Raw genomic sequence first — 25601 nt, 5'->3', positions numbered from 1 at the left:
CACAGTAAAACCTGGATTTCCCCAAATTTATTTAAAAGAAAAAAGAGAAAGAAGAAAGAATGTTCCGGATGTAAGGATGTTATACAGCCGGCTATGGCCCTCATTCCGAGTTGATCGCTAGCTGCCGTTGTTCGCACCGCAGCGATCAGGCTAAAAATCGGCACTTCTGTGCATGCGTATGGTGCGCACGCGCAAAGTACTTTCACAAAAGCCGATGCAGTTTTACACCAGCTCTAACGACGCTTTTCAGTCGCACTGCTGATCGGTGAGTGATCGACAGGAACTGGGTGTTTCTGGGAGGTAAATGAGCGTTTTCCAGGAGTGTGCTAAAAAACGCAGGCGTGTCAGGTAAAAACGCAGGCGTGCCTGGGGAAACAGGGGAGTGGCTGGCCGGACGCAGGGAGCGTTTGTGACATCAAAGCAGGAACGAAACTGACTGAACTGATCGCAGTGTAGGAGTAAGTCTGGAGCTACTCAGAAACTAAGAAATTTCTATTCACAATTCTGCTAAGCTAAGATTCACTCCCAGGGGGCGATGCCTAGCGTGTGCAATGCTGCTAAAAGCAGCTAGCGAGCGACCAACTCGGAATGAGGGCCTGTGTGCATCATGCGCTATACACTCTCATTGTGCAGACTGAGGCACACTCTCTTGACATTCTGCTGGACGGTCTCATCTCCTGTCTCTTGGCTGTGGATTTCTCGCCCTGTAGAAGTTACTAGGTGAGATGTGCAGTTGGATTTAGCGCTGCGCCCTCTCGGAGATTCATCTTCACAATCCTGTTTTTTGCTATCTGCAATCTGCACATCACCTCCATCAGGGGGCGCTGCAATCCTTCCACGCCGTACATAGTGCTGCACTCTCTCCTCCAGTGCCTGACACAAATGTCTCTTCATCAGAGGAGTGTATGTGCGTGCACTCACTCCCTCCACGAGGCCACTGCTCTGGCTGAGAACTGCTGGCTGACACAGGCTCCATGAGACAGGCTGCTGCCCTGTGGATCAATGACAGGACACAGACATCACCTGGTGTTCACAGCTAACCCGTCACTATAATGGTGATAACGGGGCATACACGCTACTCGTGTGTATAACATGCTGGGATATCACTATAATGGTGATAACGGGGCATACACGCTACTCGTGTGTATAACATGCTGGGATATCACTATAATGGTGATAACGGGGCATACACGCTGCTCGTGTGTATAACATGCTGGGATATCACTATAATGGTGATACCGGGGCATACACGCTACTCGTGTGTATAACATGCTGGGATATCACTATAATGGTGATAACGGGGCATACACGCTGCTCGTGTGTATAACATCCTGGGATATCACTATAATGGTGATACCGGGGCATACACGCTACTCGTGTGTACAACATCCCGGGATATCACTATAATGGTGATACCGGGGCATACACGCTACTCGTGTGTATAACATGCTGGGATATCACTATAATGGTGATACCGGGCATACACGCTACTCGTGTGTATAACATGCTGGGATATCACTATAATGGTGAGAACGGGGCATACACGCTGCTCATGTGTATAACATGCTGGGATATCACTATAATGGTGATAACGGGACATATACGCTACTCGTGGTGTGTATAGCTTATCCTGAGATAGCACTATAATGGTGATAACGGGGCATACACGCTGCTCGTGTGTATAACATCCTGGGATATCACTATAATAATGATAACAGGGCATACACGCTACTCGTGTGTATGACATGCTAGGATATCACTATAATGGTGATAATGAGGCATATACGCTACTCGTGTGTACAACATGCTGGGATATCACTATAATGGTGAAAACGGGGCATATACGCTACTCGTGTGTATAACATCCTGGGATTTCAGTATAATGGTGATAACGAGGCATACGTTACTCGTGTGTACAATATCCCGGGATATCACTATAATGGTGATAACGGGGCATACACACTGCTCGTGTGTATAACATACTGGGATATCACTATAATGGTGATAACGGGGCATACACGCTGCTCGTGTGTATAACATACTGGGATATCACTATAATGGTGATAATGGGGCATACACGCTTCTCGAGTGAATAACATGCTGGGATATCACTATAATGGTGATAACGGGGCATACACGCTGCTCGTGTGTATAACATCCTGGGAAATCACTATAATGGTGATAACGGGGCATACACGCTGCTCATGTGTATAACATGCTGGGATATCACTATAATGGTGATACCGGGGCATAAACGCTGCTCGTGTGTATAACATACTGGGATATCACTATAATGGTGATAACGGGGCATACACACTACTCGTGTGTATAACATCCTGGGAAATCACTATAATGGTGATAACGGGGCATACACGCTGCTCATGTGTATAACATGCTGGGATATCACTATAATGGTGATACCAGGGCATACAGGCTGCTCGCGTGTATAACATGCTTGGATATCACTATTATGGTGATACCGGGGCCTACAGGCTGCTCGCGTGTATAACATGCTGGGATATCACTATAATGGTGATACCGAGGCATACAGGCTGCTCGTGTGTATAACATCCTGGGAAATCACTATAATGGTGATAACGGGGCATACACGCTGCTCATGTGTATAACATGCTGGGATATCACTATAATGGTGATAACGGGGCATACACGCTGCTCGTGTGTATAACATCCTGGGAAATCACTATAATGGTGATAACGGGGCATACACGCTGCTCATGTGTATAACATGCTGGGATATCACTATAATGGTGATACCGGGGCATACACGCTGCTCGTGTGTATAACATCCTGGGATATCACTATAATCATGAGAACGGGGCATACAAGCTACTCGTGTGTATAACATGCTGGGATATCACTATAATGATGAGAACGGGGCACACACGCTGCTCGTGTGTATAACATGCTGGGATATCACTATAATGGTGATACCGGGGCATACACGCTACTCATGTGTATAACATCCCGGGATATCACTATAATGGTGATAACGGAGCATATACGCTACTCGTGTGTATAACATCCCAGGATATCACTATAATGGTGATACCGGGGCATAAACGCTACTCATGTGTATAACATGCTGGGATATCACTATAATGGTGATAACGGGGCATACACGCTGCTCGTGTGTATAACATGCTGGGATATCACTATAACGGTGATAACGGGGCATACACGCTGCTCGTGTGTATAACATGCTTGGATATCACTATAACGGTGATAACGGGGCATACACGCTGCTCGTGTGTATAACATGCTGGGATATCACTATAATGGTGATACCGAGGCATACACGCTTCTCGTGTGTATAACATGCTGGGATATCACTATAATGGTGATACCGAGGCATACACGCTTCTCGTGTGTATAACATGCTGGGATATCACTATAATGGTGATACCGGGGCATACACGCTGCTCGTGTGTATAACATGCTGGGATATCACTATAATGGTGATACCGGGGCATACACGCTGCTCGTGTGTATAACATGCTGGGATATCACTATAATGGTGATACCGGGGCATACACTCTGCTCGTGTGTATAACATGCTGGGATATCACTATAATCATGAGAACGGGGCATACACGCTGCTCGTGTGTATAACATGCTGGGATATCACTATAACGGTGATAACGGGGCATACACGCTTCTCGTGTGTATAACATGCTGGGATATCACTATAATGGTGATACCGGGGCATACACGCTGCTCGTGTGTATAACATGCTGGGATATCACTATAATGGTGATACCGGGGCATACACTCTGCTCGTGTGTATAACATGCTGGGATATCACTATAATCATGAGAACGGGGCATACACGCTGCTCGTGTGTATAACATGCTGGGATATCACTATAATGGTGATAACGGGGCATACAAGCTACTCTTGTATATAACATCCTGGGATATCACTATAATGGTGATAACGGGGATACACGCTGCTCGTGTGTATAACATGCTGGGATATCACTATAATGGTGATATCGAGGCATACACGCTGCTCGTGTGTATAACATGCTGGGATATCACTATAATCATGAGAACGGGGCATACACGCTGCTCGTGTGTATAACATGCTTGGATATCACTATAATGATGATAACGGGGCATACAAGCTACTCTTGTATATAACATCCTGGGATATCACTATAATGGTGATAACGGGGATACACGCTGCTCGTGTGTATAACATGCTGGGATATCACTATAATGGTGATAACAGGGCATACACGCTACTCATGTGTATAACATGCTGGGATATCACTATAATGGTGATACCGGGGCATACACGCTACTTGTGTGTATAACATCCTGGGATCTCACTATAATGGTTATAACGGGACACGTACGGTTGGTGGTGTGTATGGTACCAGGAGTCATGGTGCCGCAGTACTGTGTGCGTCATTACCGGGAGTCATGGTGCCGTAGTACTGTGTGCGTCATTACCGGGAGTCATGGTGCCGTAGTACTGTGTGCGTCATTACCGGGAGTCATGGTGCCGTAGTACTGTGTGCGTCATTACCGGGAGTCATGGTGCCGTAGTACTGTGTGCCTCATTACCGGGAGTCATGGTGCCGTAGTACTGTGTGCGTCATTACCGGGAGTCATGGTGCCGTAGTACTGTGTACGTCATTACCGGAAGTCATGGTGCCGTAGTACTGTGTGCGTCACTACCGGGAGTTATGGTGCCGTAGCACTGTGTACGTCATTACCAAGAGTCATGGTGCCGTAGCACTGTGTGCGTCATTACCGGGAGTCATGGTGCCGTAGTACTGTGTGCGTCATTACCGGGAGTCATGGTGCCGTAGTACTGTGTGCGTCATAACCGGGAGTCATGGTGCCGTAGTACTGTGTGCGTCATAACCGGGAATCATGGTGCCGTAGTACTGTGTGCGTCATTACCGGGAGTCATGGTGCCGTAGTACTGTGTGCGTCATTACCAGGAGTCATGGTGCCGTAGTACTGTGTGCGTCATTACCAGGAGTCATGGAGCCGTAGTACTGTGTACGTCATTACCAAGAGTTATGGAGCCGTAGTACTGTGTGCGTCATTACCGGGAGTCATGGTGCCGTAGTACTGTGTGCGTCATTACCGGGAGTCATGGTGCCGTAGTACTGTGTGCGTCATTACCAGGAGTCATGGTGCCGTAGTACTGTGTGCGTCATTACCAGGAGTCATGGAGCCGTAGTACTGTGTACGTCATTACCAAGAGTTATGGAGCCGTAGTACTGTGTGCGTCATTACCGGGAGTCATGGTGCCGTAGTACTGTGTGCGTCATTACCGGGAGTCATGGTGCCGTAGTACTGTGTGCGTCATTACCGGGAGTCATGGTGCCGTAGTACTGTGTGCGTCATTACCGGGAGTCATGGTGCCGTAGCACTGTGTGCGTCATTACCGGGAGTCATGGTGCCGTAGTACTGTGTGCGTCATTACCGGGAGTCATGGTGCCGTAGTACTGTGTGCGTCATTACCAGGAGTCATGGTGCCGTAGTACTGTGTGCGTCATTACCAGGAGTCATGGTGCCATAGTACTGTGTGCGTCATTACCGGGAGTCATGGAGCCGTAGTACTGTGTGCGTCATTACCAGGAGTCATGGAGCCGTAGTACTGTGTGCGTCATTACCGGGAGTCATGGTGCCGTAGTACTGTGTGCGTCATTACCGTGAGTCATGGAGCCGTAGTACTGTGTGCATCATTACCAGGAGTCATGGTGACGGGCATGGAGTCCAGATGGTGTAACGCCATACGTAGGATCTGCGCCTTCACTGCTTCTTGTGTCCACAGGCGCTGCAGGTGCGATACCGTAACGGCCTGGAAATCCTTCTCTCCGACCCACTGCATGTCATCAAACCGACAGTCATAGAGCACCAGGGGGAACTCCACCGCCATACTGTGGGGTAATATTACAGATCAGTCACAGAGCACCAGTGGGAACTCCACCGCCATACTGTGGGGTAATATTACAGATCAGTCACAGAGCACCAGGGGGAACCCCACCGCCATACTGTGCGGTAATATTACAGATCAGTCATAGGGCACCAGGGGGAACCCCACCGCCATACTGTGGGGTAATATTACACCTTACAGATCAGTCACAGAGCACCAGGGGGAACCCCACCGCCATACTGTGGGGTAATATTACACATTACAGATCAGTCACAGAGCACCAGGGGGAACCCCACCGCCATACGGTGGGGTAATATTACACATTACAGATCAGTCACAGAGCACCAGGGGGAACTCCACCGCCATACTGTGGGGTAATATTACAGATCAGTCATAGAGCACCAAGGGGAACTCCACCGCCATACTGTGGGGTAATATTACACATTACAGATCAGTCACAGAGCACCAGGGGGAACTCCACTGCCATACAATGGGGTAATATTACAGATCAGTCATAGAGCACCAAGGGGAACCCCACCGCCATACTGTGGGGTAATATTAGAGATGAGTCATAGAGCACCAGGGAGTACCCCACCGCCATACTGTGGGGTAATATTACACATTACAGATCAGTCATAGAGCACCAGGGGGAACTCCACCGCCATACTGTGGGGTATTATTACACATTACAGATCAATCATAGAGCACCAGGGAGAACCCCACCGCCATACTGTGGGGTAATATTACACATTACAGATCAGTCATAGAGCACCAGGGGGAACTCCACCGCCATACTGTGGGGTAATATTACAGATCAGTCACAGAGCACCAGGGGGAACTCCACCGCCATACTGTGGGGTAATATTAGAGATCAGTCATAGAGCACCAGGGGGAACTCCACCGCCATACTGTGGGGTAATATTACAGATCAGTCACAGAGCACCAGGGGGAACTCCACCGCCATACTGTGGGGTAATATTACAGATCAGTCACAGAGCACCAGGGGGAACTCCACCGCCATACTGTGGGGTAATATTACACATTACAGATCAGTCACTGAGCACCAGGGGGAACTCCACCGCCATACTGTGGGGTAATATTACAGATCAGTCATAGAGCACCAAGGGGAACCCCACCGCCATACTGTGGGGTAATATTAGAGATCAGTCATAGAGCACCAGGGAGAACCCCACCGCCATACTGTGGGGTAATATTACACATTACAGATCAGTCATAGAGCACCAGGGAGAACCCCACCGCCATACTGTGGGGTAATATTACACATTACAGATCAGTCATAGAGCACCAGGGGGAGCTCCACCGCCATACTGTGGGGTAATATTACAGATCAGTCATAGAATACCAGGGGGAACTCTGCCGCCATACTGTGGGGTAATATTACAGATCAGTCACAGAGCACCAGGGGGAACTCCACTGCCATACTGTGGGGTAATATTACAGATCAGTCACAGAGCACCAGGGGGAACTCCACCGCCATACTGTGGGGTAATATTACACATTACAGATCAGTCACAGAGCACCAGGGGGAACTCCACCGCCATACTGTGGGGTAATATTACACATTACAGATCAGTCATAGAGCACCAGGGGGAACTCCACCGCCATACTGTGGGGTAATATTACACATTACAGATCAGTCATAGAGCACCAGGGAGAACCCCACCGCCATACTGTGGGGTAATATTACAGATCAGTCACAGAGCACCAGGGGGAACTCCACCGCCATACTGTGGGGTAATATTAGAGATCAGTCATAGAGCACCAGGGGGAACTCCACCGCCATACTGTGGGGTAATATTACAGATCAGTCACAGAGCACCAGGGGGAACTCCACCGCCATACTGTGGGGTAATATTACAGATCAGTCACAGAGCACCAGGGGGAACTCCACCGCCATACTGTGGGGTAATAATAAGAATTTACTCACCGGTAATTCTATTTCTCGTAGTCCGTAGTGGATGCTGGGAACTCCGTAAGGACCATGGGGAATAGCGGGCTCCGAAGGAGGCTGGGCACTCTAGAAAGATTTATGACTACCTGGTGTGCACTGGCTCCTCCCTCTATGACCCTCCTCCAGACCTCAGTTAGGATACTGTGCCCGGACGATCTGACATAATAAGGAAGGATTTAGAATCCCGGGTAAGACTCTTACCAGCCACACCAATCACACCGTACAACTCGTGATACTATATCCAGTTTTACAGTATGAAAACAACTGAGCCTCTCAACAGATGGCTCAACAATAACCCTTTAGTTAACAATAACTATGTACCAGTATTGCAGATAATCCGCACTTGGGATGGGCGCCCAGCATCCACTACGGACTACGAGAAATAGAATTACCGGTGAGTAAATTCTTATTTTCTCTGACGTCCTAGTGGATGCTGGGAACTCCGTAAGGACCATGGGGATTATACCAAAGCTCCCAAACGGGCGGGAGAGTGCGGATGACTCTGCAGCACCGAATGAGAGAACTCCAGGTCCTCCTCAGCCAGGGTATCAAATTTGTAGAATTTTGCAAACGTGTTTGCCCGTGACCAAGTAGCTGCTCGGCAAAGTTGTAAAGCCGAGACCCCTCGGGCAGCCGCCCAAGATGAGCCCACCTTCCTCGTGGAATGGGCATTCACAGATTTTGGCTGTGGCAGGCCTGCCACAGAATGTGCAAGCTGAATTGTACTACAAATCCAGCGAGCAATAGACTGCTTAGAAGCAGGAGCACCCAGCTTGTTGGGTGCATACAGGATAAACAGCGAGTCAGATTTTCTGACTCCAGCCGTCCTGGAAACATATATTTTCAGGGCCCTGACAACGTCTAGCAACTTGGAGTCCTCCAAATCCTTAGTAGCCGCAGGCACCACAATAGGCTGGTTCAGGTGAAACGCTGACACCACCTTAGGGAGAAATTGGGGACGAGTCCTCAATTCTGCCCTATCCATATGGAAAATCAGATAAGGGCTTTTACAGGATAAAGCCGCCAATTCTGACACTGGCCTGGCTGAAGCCAAGGCCAATAACATGACCACTTTCCACGTGAGATATTTCAGATCCACGGTTTTTAGTGGCTCAAACCAATGTGATTTTAAGAAACTCAACATCACGTTGAGATCCCAAGGTGCCACAGGAGGCACAATCGGGGGCTGAATATGCAGCACTCCTTTCACAAATGTCTAAACTTCAGGTACTGAAGCTAGTTCTTTTTGAAAGAAAATCGACAGAGCCGAGATCTGTACTTTAATGGAGCCTAGTTTTAGGCCCATATTCACTCCTGCTTGCAGGAAATGCAGAAATCGACCTAGTTGAAATTCCTCTGTTGGGGCCTTTTTGGCCTCGCACCATGCAACATATTTCCGCCATATGCGGTGATAATGCTTTGCCGTAACATCTTTCCTGGCCTTAATAAGCGTAGGAATGACTTCTTCCGGAATACCCTTTTCCTTTAGGATCCGGCGTTCAACCGCCATGCCGTCAAACGCAGCCGCGGTAAGTCTTGGAACAGACTGGGCCCCTGCTGTAGCAGGTCCTGTCTGAGCGGTAGAGGCCACGGGTCCTCTGAGAGCATCTCTTGAAGTTCCGGGTACCACGCTAGTCTTGGCCAATCCGGAACCACGAGAATGGTGTTTACTCCTCTCTTTCTTATTATTCTCAATACCTTTGGTATGAGAGGCAGAGGAGGGAACACATAAACCGACTGGTACACCCACGGTGTCACTAGAGCGTCCACAGCTACCGCCTGAGGGTCCCTTGACCTGGCGCAATATCTTTTTAACTTTTTGTTGAGGCGGGACGCCATCATGTCCACCTGTGGTTTTTCCCAACGGTTTACCAGCATCTGGAAGACTTCTGGATGAAGTCCCCACTCTCCCGGGTGGAGGTCGTGTCTGCTGAGGAAGTCTGCTTCCCAGTTGTCCACTCCCGGAATGAACACTGCTGACAGTGCTAGTACATGATTCTCCGCCCATCGGAGAATTCTTGTGGCTTCTGCCATCGCCATCCTGCTTCTTGTGCCGCCCTGTCGATTTACATGGGCGACTGCCGTGATGTTGTCTGACTGGATCAGCACCGGCTGGTGTAGAAGCAGGGATTTTGCTTGACTTAGGGCATTGTAGATGGCCCTTAGTTCCAGAATATTTATGTGAAGGGAAGTCTCCTGACTCGACCATAGTCCTTGGAAGTTTCTTCCCTTTGTGACTGCCCCCCAGCCTCGAAGGCTGGCATCCGTGGTCACCAGGACCCAGTCCTGTATGCCGAACCTGCGGCCCTCTAGAAGATGGGCACTCTGCAGCCACCACAGTAGAGACACCCTGGTTCTTGGAGACAGGGTTATCAAGCGATGCATCTGAAGATGCGATCCGGACCACTGGTCCAACAGGTCCCACTGAAAGATTCTGGCATGGAACCTGCCGAAGGGAATTGCTTCGTAAGAAGCCACCATCTTTCCCAGGACCCGCGTGCAGCGATGCACTGATACCTGTTTTGGTTTCAGGAGGTCTCTGACTAGAGATGACAACTCCCTGGCTTTCTCCTCCGGGAGAAACACTTTTTTCTGGACTGTATCCAGAATCATACCCAGGAACAGTAGACGTGTCGTCGGAACCAGCTGTGACTTCGGGATATTCAGAATCCAGCCGTGCTGGTGCAGCACCTCCTGAGATAGTGCTACTCCCACCAACAACTGTTCCTTGGACCTTGCTTTTATTAGGAGATCGTCCAAGTACGGGATAATTAAAACTCCCTTTTTTCGAAGGAGTATCATCATTTCCGCCATCACCTTGGTAAATACCCTCGGTGCCGTGGACAGTCCAAACGGCAGCGTCTGGAATTGGTAATGGCAATCCTGTACCACAAATCTGAGGTACTCCTGGTGAGGATGGTAAATGGGGACATGCAAGTAAGCATCCTTGATGTCCAGGGATACCATGTAATCCCCCTCTTCCAGGCTCGCAATAACCGCCCTGAGCGATTCCATCTTGAACTTGAATTTTTTTATGTATGTGTTCAAGGATTTCAAATTTAAAATGGGTCTCACCGAACCGTCCGGTTTCGGTACCACAAATAGTGTGGAATAGTAACCCCGGCCTTGTTGAAGTAGGGGTACCTTGATTATCACCTGCTGGGAATACAGCTTGTGAATTGCCGCTAGCACCGCCTCCCTGTCTGAGGGAGCAATCGGCAAGGCAGATTTTAGGAACCGGTGGGGTGGAGACGCCTCGAATTCCAGTTTGTACCCCTGAGATACTATTTGAAGAATCCAGGGATCCACCTGTGAGCGAGCCCACTGATCGCTGAAATTCTTGAGGCGGCCCCCCACCGTACCAGGCTCCGCCTGTGGAGCCCCACCGTCATGCGGCGGACTTGGCAGAAGAAGCGGGGGGAGGACTTTTGCTCCTGGGAACCTGCTGTGTGTTGCAGCCTTTTTCCCCTACCTCTGCCTCTGGATAGAAAAGTCCCGCCTTTTCCACGCCTGTTTTTCTGGGTCCGAAAGGACTGAACCTGATAAAACGGCGCCTTCTTAGGCTGTGAGGGGACATGGGGTAAAAATGCTGACTTCCCAGACGTTGCTGTGGAAACTAGGTCCGAGAGACCATCCCCAAATAATTCCTCACCTTTATATGGCAACACTTCCATATGCCTTTTAGAATCTGCATCTCCTGTCCACTGGCGAGTCCATAAGCCTCTCCTAGCAGAAATGGACAATGCACTAACTTTAGATGCCAGTCGGCAGATTTCCCTCTGTGCATCTCTCATGTATAAGACTGAGTCTTTTATATGGTCTATGGTTAACAGGATCGTGTCTCTGTCTAATGTGTCAATGTTTTCTGACAGTTTATATGACCACGCAGCGGCAGCACTGCACATCCATGCTGACGCAATAGCTGGCCTAAGTATAATGCCTGAGTGTGTATATACAGACTTCAGGATCGCCTCCTGCTTTCTATCAGCAGGCTCCTTGAGGGCGGCCGTATCCGGAGACGGTAGTGCCACCTTTTTTGACAAACGTGTGAGCGCTTTATCCACCCTAGGAGGTGTCTCCCAACGTGACCTATCCTCTGGCGGGAAAGGGAACGCCATTAGTACCTTCTTAGGAATTACCAATTTTTTATCAGGGAAAACCCACGCTTCTTCACACACTTCATTTAATTCATCTGATGGGGGAAAAACTACGGGTAGTTTTTTCTCCCCAAACATAATACCCTTTTTAGTGGTACCAGTAGTTATATCAGAAATGTGTAACACCTCTTTCATTGCCTCAATCATGCAGTGAATGGCCTTAGTGGGCATCAGATTAGACTCATCGTCGTCGACACTGGTGTCAGTATCAGTGTCGACATCTGGGTCTGCGGTCTGAGGTAGCGGGCGTTTTAGAGCCCCTGATGACCTGTGCGACGCCTGGGCAGGCACGAGCTGAGAAGTCGGCTGTCCCACATTTGGCATGTCGTCAAATTTCTTATGTAAGGAGTCTATACGTGCACTCATTACTTTCCATAAGCCCATCCACTCAGGTGTCTGCCCCGCAGGGGGTGACATCCCTGCTAAAGGCATCTGCTCCGTCTCCACATCATTATCCTCATCAAACATGTCGACACAGCCGTACCGACACACCGCACACACACAAGGAATGCTCCAACAGAGGACAGGACCCACAAAAGCCCTTTGGGGGGACAGAGTGAGAGTATGCCAGCACACACCAGAGCGCTATATAATGCAGGGACTGAGTTATGTCCCCTATAGCTGCATTTCTATATAATTTATACAGCGCCTAAATTTAGTGCCCCCCCTCTCTTTTTTTACCCTTTTCTGTAGTGTAGACTGCAGGGGAGAGCCAGGGAGCTTCCTTCCAGTGGATCTGTGAAGGAGAAATGGCGCCAGTGTGCTGCAGGATAGCTCCGCCCCTTTTCCGCGGCCTATTCTCCCGCTTTTTTCTGGATTCTGGCAGGGGTATTTTCCACATATATAGCCTCTAGGGCTATATATTGTGGTATTTTTGCCAGCCAAGGTGTTATAATTGCTTCTCAGGGCGCCCCCCCCCCAGCGCCCTGCACCCTCAGTGACCGGAGTGTGAAGTGTGTGAGAGGAGCAATGGCGCACAGCTGCAGTGCTGTGCGCTACCTTGGAGAAGACTGATGTCTTCTGCCGCCGATTTTCCGGACCTCTTCTTGCTTCTGGCTCTGTAAGAGGGACGGCGGCTCCGGGACCGAACACCAAGGACTGGGCCTGCGGTCGATCCCTCTGGAGCTAATGGTGATCAGTAGCCTAAGAAGCCCAATCCGGCTGCAAGCAGGCGAGTTCGCTTCTTCTCCCCTTAGTCCCTCGCTGCAGTGAGTCTGTTGCCAGCAGGTCTCACTGAAAATAAAAAACCTAAGTCTATCTTTCTTTCTAAGAGCTCAGGAGAGCCCCTAGTGTGCATCCAACCTCGGCCGGGCACAAAATCTAACTGAGGCTTGGAGGAGGGTCATAGTGGGAGGAGCCAGTGCACACCAGGTAGTCATAAATCTTTCTAGAGTGCCCAGCCTCCTTCGGAGCCCGCTATTCCCCATGGTCCTTACGGAGTTCCCAGCATCCACTAGGACGTCAGAGAAATTACACATTACAGATCAGTCACAGAGCACCAGGGGGAACTCCACCGCCATACTGTGGGGTAATATTACACATTACAGATCAGTCATAGAGCACCAGGGAGAACCCCACCACCATACTGTGGGGTAATATTACACATTACAGATCAGTCATAGAGCACCAGGGAGAACCCCACCACCATACTGTGGGGTAATATTACACATTACAGATCAGTCATAGAGCACCAGGGAGAACCCCACCGCCATACTGTGGGGTAATATTACACATTACAGATCAGTCATAGAGCACCAGGGAGAACCCCACCACCATACTGTGGGGTAATATTACACATTACAGATCAGTCATAGAGCACCAGGGGGAGCTCCACCGCCATACTGTGGGGTAATATTACAGATCAGTCATAGAGCACCAGGGGGAACTCCACCGCCATACTGTGGGGTAATATTACAGATCAGTCATAGAGCACCAGGGGGAACGCCATCGCCATACTGTGGGGTAATATTACAGATCAGTCATAGAGCACCAGGGGGAACTCCACCGCCATACTGTGGGGTAATATTACAGATCAGTCACAGAGCACCAGGGGGAACTCCACTGCCATACTGTGGGGTAATATTACAGATCAGTCATAGAGCACCAGGGGGAACTCCACCGCCATACTGTGGGGTAATATTACAGATCAGTCATAGAGCACCAGGGGGAACTCCACCGCCATACTGTGGGGTAATATTACAGATCAGTCACAGAGCACCAGGGGGAACTCCACTGCCATACTGTGGGGTAATATTACAGATCAGTCATAGAGCACCAGGGGGAACTCCACCGCCATACTGTGGGGTAATATTACAGATCAGTCACAGAGCACCAGGGGGAACTCCACCGCCATACTGTGGGGTAATATTACACATTACAGATCAGTCACAGAGCACCAGGGGGAACTCCACCGCCATACTGTGGGGTAATATTACACATTACAGATCAGTCATAGAGCACCAGGGGGAACTCCACCGCCATACTGTGGGGTAATATTACACATTACAGATCAGTCATAGAGCACCAGGGGGAACTCCACCGCCATACTGTGGGGTAATATTACACATTACAGATCAGTCACAGAGCACCAGGGGGAACTCCACCGCCATACTGTGGGGTAATATTACACATTACAGATCAGTCACAGAGCACCAGGGGGAACCCCACCGCCATACTGTGGGGAAATATTACACATTACAGATCAGTCACAGACCACCAGGGGGAACTCCACCTCCATACTGTGCGGTAATATTACAGATCAGTCATAGAGCACCAAGGGGAACCCCACCGCCATACTGTGGGGTAATATTAGAGATCAGTCATAGGGCACCTGGGGGAACCCCACCGCCATACTGTGGGGTAATATTACACATTACAGATCAGTCATAGAGCACCAGGGGGAACTCAACCGCCATACTGTGGGGTAATATTACCGATCAGTCATAGAGCACCAGGGGGAACTCCGCCGCCATACTGTGGGGTAATATTACAGATCAGTCATAGGGCACCAGGGGGAACTCCACCGCCATACTGTGGGGTAATATTACACATTACAGATCAGTCACAGAGCACCAGGGGGAACCCCATCGCCATACTGTGGGGTAATATTACACATTACAGATTAGTCACAGAGCACCAGGGGGAACTCCACCTCCATACTGTGGGGTAATATTACAGATCAGTCATAGAGCACCAGGGGGAACCCCATCGCCATACTGTGGGGTAATATTACACATTACAGATCAGTCATAGAGCACCAGGGGGAGCTCCACCGCCATACTGTGGGGTAATATTACAGATCAGTCATAGAGCACCAGGGGGAACGCCATCGCCATACTGTGGGGTAATATTACACATTACAGATCAGTCATAGAGCACCAGGGGGAGCTCCACCGCCATACTGTGGGGTAATATTACAGATCAGTCATAGGGCACCAGGGGGAACTCCGCCGCCATACTGTGGGGTAATATTACAGATCAGTCACAGAGCACCAGGGGGAACTCCACCGCCATACTGTGGGGTAATATTACAGATCAATCACAGAGCACCAGGGGGAACTCCACCGCCATACTATGGGGTAATATTACAGATCAGTCATAGAGAACCAGGGGGAACTCCACCGCCATACTGTGGGGTAATATTACAGATCAGTCATAGAGCACCAGGGGGAACTCCACCGCCATACTGTGGGGTAATATTACAGATCAGTCACAGAGCACCAGGGGGGAACTCCACCGCCATACTTTGGGGTAATATTACAGATCAGTCATAGAGAACCAGGGGGAACTCCACCGCCATACTGTGGGGTAATATTACAGATCAGTCATAGAGCACCAGGGGGAACTCCACCGCCATACTGTGGGGTAATATTACAGATCAGTCACAGAGCACCAGGGGGGAACTCCACCGCCATACTTTGGGGTAATATTACAGATCAGTCATAGAGAACCAGGGGGAACTCCACCGCCATACTGTGGGGTAATATTACAGATCAGTCACGGAGCACCAGGGGGAACTCCACCGCCATACTGTGGGGTAATATTACAGATTAGTCACAGAGCACCAGGGGGAACTCCACCGCCATACTGTGGGGTAATATAACAGATCAGTCATAGAGCACCAGGGGGAACTCCACCGCCATACTGTGGGGTAATATTACAGATCAGTCATAGAGAACCAGGGGGAACTCCACCCCCATACTGTGGGGTAATATTACAGATCAGTCATAGAGCACCAGGAGGAACTCCACCGCCATACTGTGGGGTAATATTACACATTACAGATCAGTCACAGAGCACCAGGAGGAACTCCACCACCATACTGTGGGGTAATATTACAGATCAGTCACAGAGCACCAGGGGGAACGCCACCGCCATACTGTGGGGTTATATTACAGATCAGCTACAGAGCACCAGGGGGAACTCACCGCCATACTGTGGGGTAATATTACACATTACAGATCAGTCACAGAGCACCATGGGGAACTCCACCACCATACTGTGGGGTAATATTACAGATCAGTCATAGAAAACACGGGGGAACTCCACCGTCATACTGTGGGGTAATATTACAGATCAGTCACAGAGCACCAGGGGGAACTCCACCGCCATACTGTGGGGTAATATTACAGATCAGTCACAGAGCACCAGGGGGAACTCCACCGCCATACTGTGGGGTAATATTACACATTACAGATCAGTCACAGAGCACCAGGGGGAACTCCACCGCCATACTGTGGGGTAATATTACAGATCAGTCATAGAGCACCAGGGGGAACTCCACCGCCATACTGTGGGGTAATATTACAGATCAGTCATAGAGAACCAGGGGGAACTCCACCGCCATACTGTGGGGTAATATTACAGATCAGTCATAGAGAGCCAGGGGGAACTCCACCCCCATACTGTGGGGTAATATTACAGATCAGTCATAGAGCACCAGGGGGAACTCCACCGCCATACTGTGGGGTAATATTACACATTACAGATCAGTCATAGAGCACCAGGGGGAACTCCACCGCCATACTGTGGGGTAATATTACACATTACAGATCAGTCATAGAGCACCAGGGGGAACTCCACCGCCATACTGTGGGGTAATATTACAGATCAGTCATAGAGCACCAGGGGGAACTCCACCTCCGTACTGTGGGGTAATATTACAGATCAGTCACAGAGCACCAGGGGGAACTCCACCGCCATACTGTGGGGTAATATTACACATTACAGATCAGTCACAGAGCACCAGGGGGAACTCCACCGCCACTGTGGGGTAATATTGCAGATCAGCCATAAAGCACCAGGGGGAACTCCACCTCCATACTACAGGGTGCTATTATTATATATTACTGGTCAGTCACACAGTCTCTTTAACCCCCTAAACATACTGTAAGGAGACATACCACACGTTGACCCATCTCACTTGTATTGGGGTTTGCGGGGATTTTTCTCCACGTCCATAAGCTCTCTAATGATCTCAGGTTCCTCCTTGCCCTGACCAATCAGAAAGAGGACTCCCATAATGCACCTGACCTGGTGGTAAAGAAATGCCAGGCCCGTGATCTGTAGGTGGTAGAGCTGGAATGCTCCTCCGCCCTCTGGAAGCTCCGGGACAGGCTCCACCTTAGCAGAGAGCACGGTACGGACGAAGGTCACCACCCCATTGGCCACATCCATCTTGCAAAGGTTGCGGAAATCATGAGTCCCCTCGAGCAGCCGTGCAGCTCGGTCCATTGCTTCCACATCCAGCTGTGCGCGGGGAAAGAGGTACCTGTAGGTTCGGGAACGGCAGCTGAAGCGTGCGCTGAATGAAGAAGGTACAACAGCCCAGCTTAGCACCCGGATATCAGGTGGCAGGACACGGTTCAGCATCTGGGTGTATCTGAGCTCCGGCTTCCCCGCTGCAGCAGTCCGGAGGTCCAGAGAGATGACCTGGGAATAGGGATAGAGGGTCAGTAAGTTATAAGAGGGCAGTACGGACGGTGTAGTGGCTAGCATTACTGCCTCACAGCACTGAGGTCATGGGTTCCATTCCCACCATGGCCCTAACTGCGTGGAGTTTGTATGTTCTCCCTGCACTTGCGTGGGTTTCCTCCAGGTTCTCAGGTTTCCTCCCACAATCCAAAAATATACTGGGAGGTTAATTGGCTCCCAACAAAATTAACCCTAGTGTGTGTGTACATGTGATAGGGAATATAGATTGTAAGCTCCACTGGGGCAGGGACTGATGTGAATGGCTAAATGTTCTCTGGAATGTATGTGGGCGCTATATAAATAACTGGTAATAATAAGAATTTACTTACCGATAATTCTATTTCTCGGAGTCCGTAGTGGATGCTGGGGTTCCTGAAAGGACCATGGGGAATAGCGGCTCCGCAGGAGACAGGGCACAAAAAAGTAAAGCTTTACTAGGTCAGGTGGTGTGCACTGGCTCCTCCCCCTATGACCCTCCTCCAGACTCCAGTTAGGTACTGTGCCCGGACGAGCATACACAATAAGGGAGGCATTTTGAATCCCGGGTAAGACTCATACCAGCCACACCAATCACACCGTACAACTTGTGATCTAAACCCAGTTAACAGTATGATAACAGCGGAGCCTCTGAAAAGATGGCTCACAACAATAATAACCCGATTTTTGTAACAATAACTATGTACAAGTATTGCAGACAATCCGCACTTGGGATGGGCGCCCAGCATCCACTACGGACTACGAGAAATAGAATTATCGGTAAGTAAATTCTTATTTTCTCTATCGTCCTAAGTGGATGCTGGGGTTCCTGAAAGGACCATGGGGATTATACCAAAGCTCCCAAACGGGCGGGAGAGTGCGGATGACTCTGCAGCACCGAATGAGAGAACTCCAGGTCCTCCTTTGCCAGGGTATCAAATTTGTAAAATTTTACAAACGTGTTCTCCCCCGACCACGTAGCTGCTCGGCAGAGTTGTAATGCCGAGACCCCTCGGGCAGCCGCCCAAGATGAGCCCACCTTCCTTGTGGAGTGGGCTTTTACAGTTTTAGGCTGTGGCAGGCCTGCCACAGAATGTGCAAGTTGAATTGTGTTACAAATCCAACGAGCAATCGACTGCTTAGAAGCAGGTGCGCCCAACTTGTTGGGTGCATACAATATAAACAGCGAGTCAGATTTTCTGACTCCAGCCGTCCTTGCAATGTATATTTTTAAGGCTCTGACAACGTCCAACAACTTGGAGTCCTCCAAGTCGCTAGTGGCCGCAGGCACCACAATAGGTTGGTTCAGATGAAATGCTGATACCACTTTAGGGAGAAAATGCGGACGAGTCCGCAGTTCTGCCCTATCCGAATGGAAGATTAGATAAGGACTTTTATAAGATAAAGCCGCCAATTCAGATACTCTCCTGGCAGAGGCCAGGGCTAGTAACATAGTCACTTTCAATGTGAGATATTTCAAATCCACCTTTTTCAATGGTTCAAACCAATGGGATTTGAGGAAATCTAAAACTACATTTAGATCCCACGGTGCCACCGGAGGCACCACAGGAGGCTGTATATGCAGTACTCCCTTGACAAAAGTCTGGACCTCAGGGACAGAGGCCAATTCTTTTTGGAAGAATATTGACAGGGCCGAAATTTGAACCTTAATGGATCCCAATTTGAGACCCATAGATAATCCTGATTGCAGGAAATGTAGGAAACGACCCAGTTGGAATTCCTCCGTCGGAACCCTCCGATCCTCGCACCACGCTACATATTTTCGCCAAATGCGGTGATAATGTTTCACGGTGACTTCCTTCCGTGCCTTAATCAAGGTAGGAATGACTTCTTCTGGAATGCCTTTCCCTTTTAGGATCTGGCGTTCAACCGCCATGCCGTCAAACGCAGCCGCGGTAAGTCTTGAAAAAGACAGGGACCCTGCTGTAGCAGGTCCCTTCTCAGAGGTAGAGGCCACGGTTCGTCCGTGAGCATCTCTTGAAGTTCCGGATACCAAGTCCTTCTCGGCCAATCCGGAACCACTAGTATTGTTCTTACTCTTCTTTGCCGTATGATCTTCAATACCTTTGGTATGAGCGGCAGAGGAGGAAACACATACACTGACTGGTACACCCAAGGAGTTACCAGTGCGTCCACAGCTATTGCCTGTGGATCTCTTGACCTGGCGCAATATTTGTCCAGTTTCTTGTTGAGGCGAGACGCCATCATGTCTACAATTGGTCTTTCCCAACGGTCTATTAACATGTTGAAGACTTCTGGATGTAGACCCCACTCTCCCGGATGAAGATCGTGTCTGCTGAGGAAGTCTGCTTCCCAGTTGTCCACGCCCGGGATGAACACTGCTGACAGTGCTATCACGTGATTCTCCGCCCAGCGAAGAATCTTGGCAGCTTCTGCCATTGCACTCCTGCTTCTTGTGCCGCCCTGCCTGTTTACATGGGCGACCGCCGTGATGTTGTCCGACTGAATCAACACCGGCTTTCCTTGCAGGAGAAGTTCCGCCTGGCTTAGAGCATTGTAGATTGCTCTTAGTTCCAGAATGTTTATGTGAAGAGACTTTTCCAGACTCGTCCATACTCCCTGGAAGTTTCTTCCTTGTGTGACTGCTCCCCAGCCTCTCAGGCTGGCGTCCGTGGTCACCAGGATCCAATCCTGAATGCCGAATCTGCGGCCTTCTAATAGGTGAGCCTTCTGCAACCACCACAGAAGTGACACCCTTGTCTTTGGTGACAGGGTTATTCGCAGGTGCATCTGCAGATGCGACCCTGACCATTTGTCCAACAGATCCCTTTGGAATATTCTTGCATGGAATCTGCCGAATGGAATTGCTTCGTAAGAAGCCACCATTTTTCCCAGGACTCTTGTGCATTGATGTACTGACACTTTTCCTGGTTTTAGGAGGTTCCTGACCAGATCGGATAACTCCTTGGCTTTTTCCTCTGGAAGGAAAACCTTTTTCTGAACCGTGTCCAGAATCATTCCTAGGAACAGCAGACGAGTTGTCGGGATTAAATGGGATTTTGGAATATTCAGAATCCACCCGTGTTGTCTTAGCACCTCTTGAGATAGTGCTAAAGCTGTCTCCAGCTGTTCTCTGGACCTTGCCCTTATTAGGAGATCGTCCAAGTATGGGATAACTAATACGCCTTTTCTTCGAAGAAGAATCATCATCTCGGCCATTACCTTGGTAAAGACCCGAGGCGCCGTGGACAATCCGAACGGCAGCGTCTGAAACTGATAGTGACAGTTTTGAACAATGAACCTGAGGTACCCCTGGTGTGCGGGGTAAATCGGAACGTGTAGATACGCATCCTTGATGTCCAAGGATACCATAAAGTCCCCTTCTTCCAGGTTCGCTATCACTGCTCTGAGTGACTCCATCTTGAACTTGAACTTTTTTATGTAGAGGTTCAAGGACTTCAGATTTAGAATAGGCCTTACCGAGCCATCCGGCTTCGGTACCACAAATAGAGTGGAATAATACCCCTTTCCTTGTTGTAATAGGGGTACTTTGACTATCACCTGCTGAGCGTACAGCTTGTGAATGGCTTCCAACACCCTCTCCCTTTCGGAAGAGACGGTTGGTAAGGCAGACTTCAGGAAACGATGAGGAGGATCCGTCTCTAATTCCAACCTGTACCCCTGAGATATTATCTGCAGGATCCAGGGGTCTACCTGCGAGTGAGCCCACTGCGCGCTGTAATTTTTGAGACGGCCCCCCACTGTCCTGGGAAGGAGCTGCCTGTTGGTGTCTCTTCCCTCTTCCTCTGCCTCGTGGCAGATACGACAAGCCCTTTGCTCTCTTATTTTTGTAGGAGCGAAAAGGCTGCGGTTGAAAGGTCGGTGCCTTTCTCTGTTGGGGAGTGACTTGAGGTAAAAAAGTGGATTTCCCGGCAGTAGCCGTGGCCACCAAGTCTGATAGACCAACTCCAAATAACTCCTCCCCTTTATACGGCAAAACCTCCATGTGACGTTTTGAATCCGCATCGCCTGTCCACTGTCGTGTCCATAAGGCTCTTCTGGCTGAAATGGACATAGCACTCATCCGAGATGCCAGTGTGCAAATATCCCTCTGTGCATCACGCATATAGATAAATGCATCCTTTATTTGTTCTAACGACAGTAAAACATTGTCCCTATCTAGGGTATCAATATTTTCAATCAGGGATTCTGACCAAACTACTCCAGCACTGCACATCCAGGCAGTTGCTATAGCTGGTCGTAGTATAACACCTGCATGTGTGTATATATTCTTTTGAATAACTTCCATCTTTCTATCTGATGGATCCTTAAGTGCGGCCGTCTCAGGAGAGGGTAACGCCACTTGTTTGGATAAGCGTGTGAGCGCCTTGTCCACCTTAGGGGGTGTTTCCCAGCGCGCCCTAACCTCTGGCGGGAAAGGGTATAATGCCAATAACTTTTTTGAAATTATCAACTTTTTATCAGGAGCAACCCACGCTTCATCACACACGTCATTTAATTCTTCTGATTCAGGAAAAACTGTTTGTAGTTTTTTCACACCATACATAATACCCTGTTTTACGGTATCTGTAGTATCAGCTAAATGTAACGTCTCCTTCATTGCCAAAATCATATAACGTGTGGCCCTACTGGAAAATACGTTTGAATTTCTACCGTCGTCACTGGAATCAGTGCCCGTGTCTGGGTCTGTGTCGACCGACTGAGGCAAAGGGCGTTTTACAGCCCCTGACGGTGTTTGAGGCGCCTGGACAGGCATTAATTGATTGTCCGGCCGCCTCATGTCCTCAACTGACTGTTTAAGGGAAGATAAACCATCACGTAATTCCACAAATAAAGGCATCCATTCTGGTGTCGACCCCCTGGGGGGTGACATCTGCATATTTGGCAATTGCTCCGCCTCCACACCAATATCGTCCTCATACATGTCGACACCACGTACCGACACACACCGCAAACTCACAGGGAATGCTCTAATGAAGACAGGACCCACTAGCCCTTTTGGGGAGACAGAGGGAGAGTCTGCCAGCACACACCACAAAGCGCTATATATACAAGGGATATCCTTATATTAAGTGCTCCCTTATAGCTGCTTTAATATATATATATATATAGCCATTAATGTGCCCCCCCTCTCTGTTTTACCCTGTTTCTGTAGTGCAGTGCAGGGGAGAGACCTGGGAGCCGTTCTGACCAGCGGAGCTGTGACAGAAAATGGCGCCGTGTGCTGAGGAGATAGGCCCCGCCCCTTTTTCGGCGGGTTCTTCTCCCGCTATTTTTCCAGTCAGGCAGGGGTTAAATATCTCCATATAGCCCCTATGGGCTATATGTGAGGTATTTTTAGCCTTGTATAAGGTTTATATTTGCCTCTCAGAGCGCCCCCCCCCAGCGCTCTGCACCCTCAGTGACTGCCCAGTGAAGTGTGCTGAGAGGAAAATGGCGCACAGCTGCAGTGCTGTGCGCTACCTTATGAAGACTGAGGAGTCTTCAGCCGCCGGTTTCCGGACCTCTTCACGCTTCAGCATCTGCAAGGGGGTCGGCGGCGCGGCTCCGGGACCGGACTCCACGGCTGGGCCTGTGTTCGATCCCTCTGGAGCTAATGGTGTCCAGTAGCCAAGCAGCAAATCCACTCTGCATGCAGGTGAGTTTACTACTTTCCCCCTAAGTCCCACGTTGCAGTGATCCTGTTGCCAGCAGGACTCACTGTAAAGAAAAAAAACCTAAACTAAACTTTCTCTAAGCAGCTCTTTAGGAGAGCCACCTAGATTGCACCCTTCTCGTTCGGGCACAAAATCTAACTGGAGTCTGGAGGAGGGTCATAGGGGGAGGAGCCAGTGCACACCACCTGACCTAGTAAAGCTTTACTTTTTTGTGCCCTGTCTCCTGCGGAGCCGCTATTCCCCATGGTCCTTTCAGGAACCCCAGCATCCACTTAGGACGATAGAGAAAATAATATATTAATAATAAGAGGGGTTTTCCCATACACTCCGCTGCTCTCACCTGCCCCAGTGCGCTGACCCCCCTGTCCGTACGGCCACAGCGGTGATAGTTGGAGGTCTGTCGGTTCTCCAGTAGCCGAGTCTTGGTGAGGGCCTCGAAAAGCACCTCTTCCACAGTGTTAGCCGTGTTTTCCTGGCTGGCAAAACCATGGTAGCTCCAACCAAGGTAGGCCAGACGCAGAGCCACGTGCTGCTTGGGATGCGCAGAGAAATCAAATGGGCGCTGAGGCCGCTGCTTAGCTGACGGTTTCCTGGTGGTGTCAACATGCGAGGTCTCCCTGGTCAGGGCTCCCAGACGCAAGACCTCCTGCTCCAGTACCTGAACCCTCTGACGCAGCAGGGTCAGTTCCGCCTCCTCAGACATGGCGCAAATACGGGTTATCGGCTCAATGGGACCACTGCCTTCTAACGGGCACCCTCCCAACTGGGACCAACTCCTTCTAATGGGGGTCCCAACCAACTGGGACCACCACCACCACCTAGTGGTCACCCTCCCAACTGGGACCAGCGCCTTCTAATGGGGACCCTCCCAACAGGGACCAACCCCTTCTAACGGGGAACCTCCCAACTGGGACCACCGCCTTCTAACGGGCACCCTCCCAACTGGGACCACCTCCTTCTAACGGGCACCCTCCCAACTGGGACCACCTCCTTCTAACGGGCACCCTCCCAACTGGGACCACAGCCTTCTGAGGGGCACCCTCCCAACTGGGACCACCGCTTTCTAACGGGCACCCTCCCAACTGGGATCACCGCCTTCTAACGGGCACCCTCCCAACTGGGACCAACGCTTTCTAACGGGCACCCTCCCAACTGGGACCACCGCTTTCTAACGGGCACCCTCCCAACTGGGACCACCGCCTTCTAACGGGCACCCTCCCAACTGGGACCACCGCTTTCTAACGGGCACCCTCCCAACTGGGACCACCGCCTTCTAACGGGCACCCTCCCAACTGGGACCACCGCCTTCTAACGGGCACCCTCCCAACTGGCACCACCGCCTTCTAACGGGCACCCTCCCAACTGCCACCACCGCTTTCTAACGGGCACCCTCCCAACTGGGACCACCGCCTTCTAACGGGCACCCTCCCAACTGGGACCACCGCTTTCTAACGGGCACCCTCCCAACTGGGACCACCGCCTTCTAACGGGCACCCTCCCAACTGGGACCACCGCCTTCTAACGGGCACCCTCCCAACTGGCACCACCGCCTTCTAACGGGCACCCTCCCAACTGGCACCACCGCTTTCTAACGGGCACCCTCCCAACTGGCACCACCGCCTTCTAACGGCACCCTCCCAACTGCCACCACCGCTTTCTAACGGGCACCCTCCCAACTGGCACCACCGCCTTCTAACGGGCACCCTCCCAACTGAGACCACCGCCTTCTGAGGGGCACCCTCCCAACTGGGACCACCGCTTTCTAACGGGCACCCTCCCAACTGGGACCACCGCTTTCTAACGGGCACCCTCCCAACTGGGACCACCGTCTATTTGCTGGAACCCACAGCCTCTCACCCGGGGACACTACTCAGCGGGTCCCTCGCACCCAATTCGCACATGGATTCGACCTCGGAATGCGGCGTGACACGCGCTCTTCCGGCCCAC

The 25601-nt window shown here is 50.3% G+C and overlaps 1 protein-coding gene across 1 annotated transcript; it reads right to left on the bottom strand.

The window, feature by feature from the left end:
* PUS3 (pseudouridine synthase 3) lies at positions 1 to 25599 on the bottom strand. The gene is made up of 4 exons (XM_063935498.1): positions 23995 to 25599; positions 17468 to 17976; positions 5730 to 5920; positions 1 to 992 (listed from the first exon to the last, which is right to left on the bottom strand). Exons 1-4 carry the CDS (start codon positions 24355 to 24357, stop codon positions 613 to 615), a joined length of 1443 nt encoding a protein of 480 aa, XP_063791568.1. The 5' UTR covers positions 24358 to 25599; the 3' UTR covers positions 1 to 612.
* Positions 25600 to 25601: the final 2 nt, after the last annotated feature.

This window comes from Pseudophryne corroboree, chromosome 7 (genome assembly GCF_028390025.1).
Source record: "Pseudophryne corroboree isolate aPseCor3 chromosome 7, aPseCor3.hap2, whole genome shotgun sequence".
Classification (NCBI taxonomy): Eukaryota; Metazoa; Chordata; class Amphibia; order Anura; family Myobatrachidae; genus Pseudophryne; species Pseudophryne corroboree.
This window is presented reverse-complemented; position numbering and strand designations above follow the sequence as displayed.

Excerpts from the sequence above, each read along its gene's own strand:
- PUS3 (XM_063935498.1), bottom strand. The coding sequence starts at position 24,357 with ATGTCTGAGGAGGCGGAACTGACCCTGCTGCGTCAGAGGGTTCAGGTA. Across the intron at positions 17,977-23,994 it reads GGGTCAGCGCACTGGGGCAG|GTCATCTCTCTGGACCTCCG; the intron begins GTGAGAGCAGCG and ends CCCTATTCCCAG. Across the intron at positions 993-5,729 it reads GCCCGTCACCATGACTCCTG|GGCAGCAGCCTGTCTCATGG; the intron begins GTAATGATGCAC and ends ATTGATCCACAG.